We start from the raw sequence: 2,716 nt of genomic DNA on the forward strand, positions 1-2,716 counted from the left end.
TAGGAAGTGTATACTTCCGTGTATTGAAGACACGAAGCATAAATGTTAAGCTTGTGGCTCCCATAGGCCTGGGGACGTCATGGATTGATCCCATCAAGGCTCACATTCAGACCGGTTGGTTGCCAAGTGATGCAACTGAAGCACGGAAGTTAACTATTCGAGCACTAAGGTACTCTTTGATAGATGAGATTCTGTATAAAAGATCTTTCGTGGTTCCTTACTTAAGGTGTCTCAGGCCCGATGAGGCACGCTTGGCTCTTGAGGAAGTGCATGAAGGTATTTGTGGGCAACACCTGGGGGGCAGGGCCTTGGCTCATAAGATAACCCGTTTAGGCTTCTATTGGCCAGAAATGATGGCTGATGCCAAAGAATATGTGAAGAAATGTGATCGCTGTCAGAAGCATGCACCAGTTGTTAGACAACCCCCGAGATGCTGACCTCTATCAACTCCCCAATTCCCTTTGCTATGTGGGGGATGGATATTCTAGGGCCTTTCCCTATGGCCACGGCGCAAAGGAAGTTTCTGATTGTAGCCATTGATTATTTCACCAAGTGGATCGAAGCCAAACCTTTGGCCAAAATCACAACTAAGCAGGTTGCACAATTCCTGTGGGAAAACATTATGTGCCGATATGGAATTCCCCGTATCCTCGTCACTGACAATAGAACACAATTCAACAACGAGGAATTCAAGAAGTATTGTGAAGAAAATGAAATTGAGTTACGGTTCACCTCTGTGGCTCACCCACAAGCTAATGGGCAAGCAGAAGTTGCAAATCGAATAATCCTGGATGGATTAAAGAAGAGGATCGAGAAGTCAAGAAATAATTGGGTGGACGAGATACTTCCCATATTATGGGCCTATAGGACTACCTGTAGAGTCACGACAGGAGCAACTCCCTTCATGTTGGCATATGGGGCAGAAGCAGTAGTTCCAGTAGAGATATCACATTCCTCTCCAAGGATTCAGGCTTTCAATGCAGAAGAAAATGAGGAAGGGCAGAGGTTAGCCCTGGATCTGATCGATAAAGTACGAGATAGGGCACATGCAAAGATAGTAGAATATCAGAAAAAGGCTTCATTCTACTATAACCTAAGGGTCAAAGAAAGGTTTTTTAAACAAGGCGATCTAGTCTTGAGGAAGATAGAAGCATCTGGTGTAGGACAAAAAGGGAAGCTTACCCCGAATTGGGAAGGACCGTACAGAGTCAAGAGTGTTCAAGGTAGAGGAACCTACAAGCTAGAGACTATGGATGGTTTTGAAGTCCCGAGAACTTGGCATGCACAAAACCTGAAGGTTTACCATGTATAGGGCAGCCGGATACGATTCTCACTCGTCAGGATGGCGAGTAGGTTGAAAAGCACCTTGAAGCTTTGCTTGCTTAGGATTTATATGTTTTAGTTTTATTACGAAGTTTATTAAGACTTGTGTAAGGGACGAATCCCAGACAATTTTATGAAATTCACGAATTCTTCAAAGTATGTTTGTGGCCTAACGAATAAAAACCAAATGCATGGATGCAAGCATAAAAGGTGATAAAATAAGATCATATAAATATTACAAAAAATTTGATAAATAAAGTCTCGAAAATAAGACAAGCCACGCAGGGCTGAAAAAGCTCTAAGGAGCTGAGGTGCCCTCGGCATCCATATCATCGTCCTCTCCACTCTCGCTGGATGTCTCTGTCGTCTCGGAGGAGGAGGAAGAGCTGTCGTCCTCAGCAGGTCTGGAAGAAGACTCGGGAGGAGGAAGGAGTGGATCCTGAGGAACATGGTCCGAGACAACTACTCGGGTACGAAACCTCTGTAGCAAAGCCTCGTCATCAGGGCAGATATAGTCCGCCGGGTTAATATCAGGACAAGCCTCGTTCACGGTCCCAAGGGCCGTGTCCCAACCAGTCCTAAAAAACCCGGGAAAGACTGAATCATCCCTAATCCTCATGGATTGAGCAAACTCCTCCGAGTCCAGATAGTTGTCTATAGCTTTATCTTTCTCCGCCCTAAGTACCACCAGCTCGGCGTTAGACTCTCCGAGTTCTTCCTCCTTGCGCTTGAGCTTCTTCTCCAGGGTAGCATACTTCTTCTGTTGCCTCCTGAGGGCATTATCGGCCTTATCAGAAGCCCGCTTCCATGATTCGGCTTGCCTCACAGCGCCTTGAAAGTAGGCGTTAGACTGAAACAAAGCAATTAACAAAGTATAAGGCAAGAAAATGCTACAAGAACGAAAGATAAGTTCAAAAAAGAGAAGGCATACCGAAGCCAGAGACTGAGCTCCCATGAGCTTAATCCTCTCAAGATCAGGGGTGGCCACCACATCAGTAAAGTCCTTGGGAGTCACGCTATGGTAGGACCAATCCCAAGCATGTTTCGTGGAACCAACTACGGTGTCCCCTCGGCGGAATCCCCAGAGAGGCTGAAAGGCGCCTGTGGCAGCAGCAGTAGGGGCAGCAGCAGTGATAGGAGCACCATGGCCCCCAGCTCCTTCAGTTGAAGCCTCCCCTATAGGCTCTTTGTGCTTTTTCAAAAAGATAGGCTCCGTGGCCTTTCCCCGGGTGTCTAGGCCTGCGAGCCGAGCTTTCTTCATCCTAGCTGTCTCCTCAACCAGAGGAACATTGTCCTCGTTAATCTCCTTAGCAGCTGAAACAAAGCAAAAGACAAAATAAGTGATGTTAATAATGCATGAAATGAAATAAAGTTGAGAAGGGAAGAAAAATAC

At 46.1% G+C, this 2,716-nt stretch overlaps 1 protein-coding gene across 1 annotated transcript; it reads right to left on the reverse strand.

The window, feature by feature from the left end:
• Nucleotides 1-1,621: 1,621 nt before the first annotated feature.
• On the reverse strand, nucleotides 1,622-2,387 carry LOC141713312 (uncharacterized). The gene is made up of 2 exons (XM_074516672.1): nucleotides 2,255-2,387; nucleotides 1,622-2,173 (listed from the first exon to the last, which is right to left on the reverse strand). Exons 1-2 carry the CDS (start codon nucleotides 2,276-2,278, stop codon nucleotides 1,622-1,624), a joined length of 576 nt encoding a protein of 191 aa, XP_074372773.1. The 5' UTR covers nucleotides 2,279-2,387.
• Nucleotides 2,388-2,716: the final 329 nt, after the last annotated feature.

This window comes from Apium graveolens, chromosome 1 (assembly GCF_009905375.1).
Source record: "Apium graveolens cultivar Ventura chromosome 1, ASM990537v1, whole genome shotgun sequence".
Lineage (NCBI taxonomy): Eukaryota > Viridiplantae > Streptophyta > Magnoliopsida > Apiales > Apiaceae > Apium > Apium graveolens.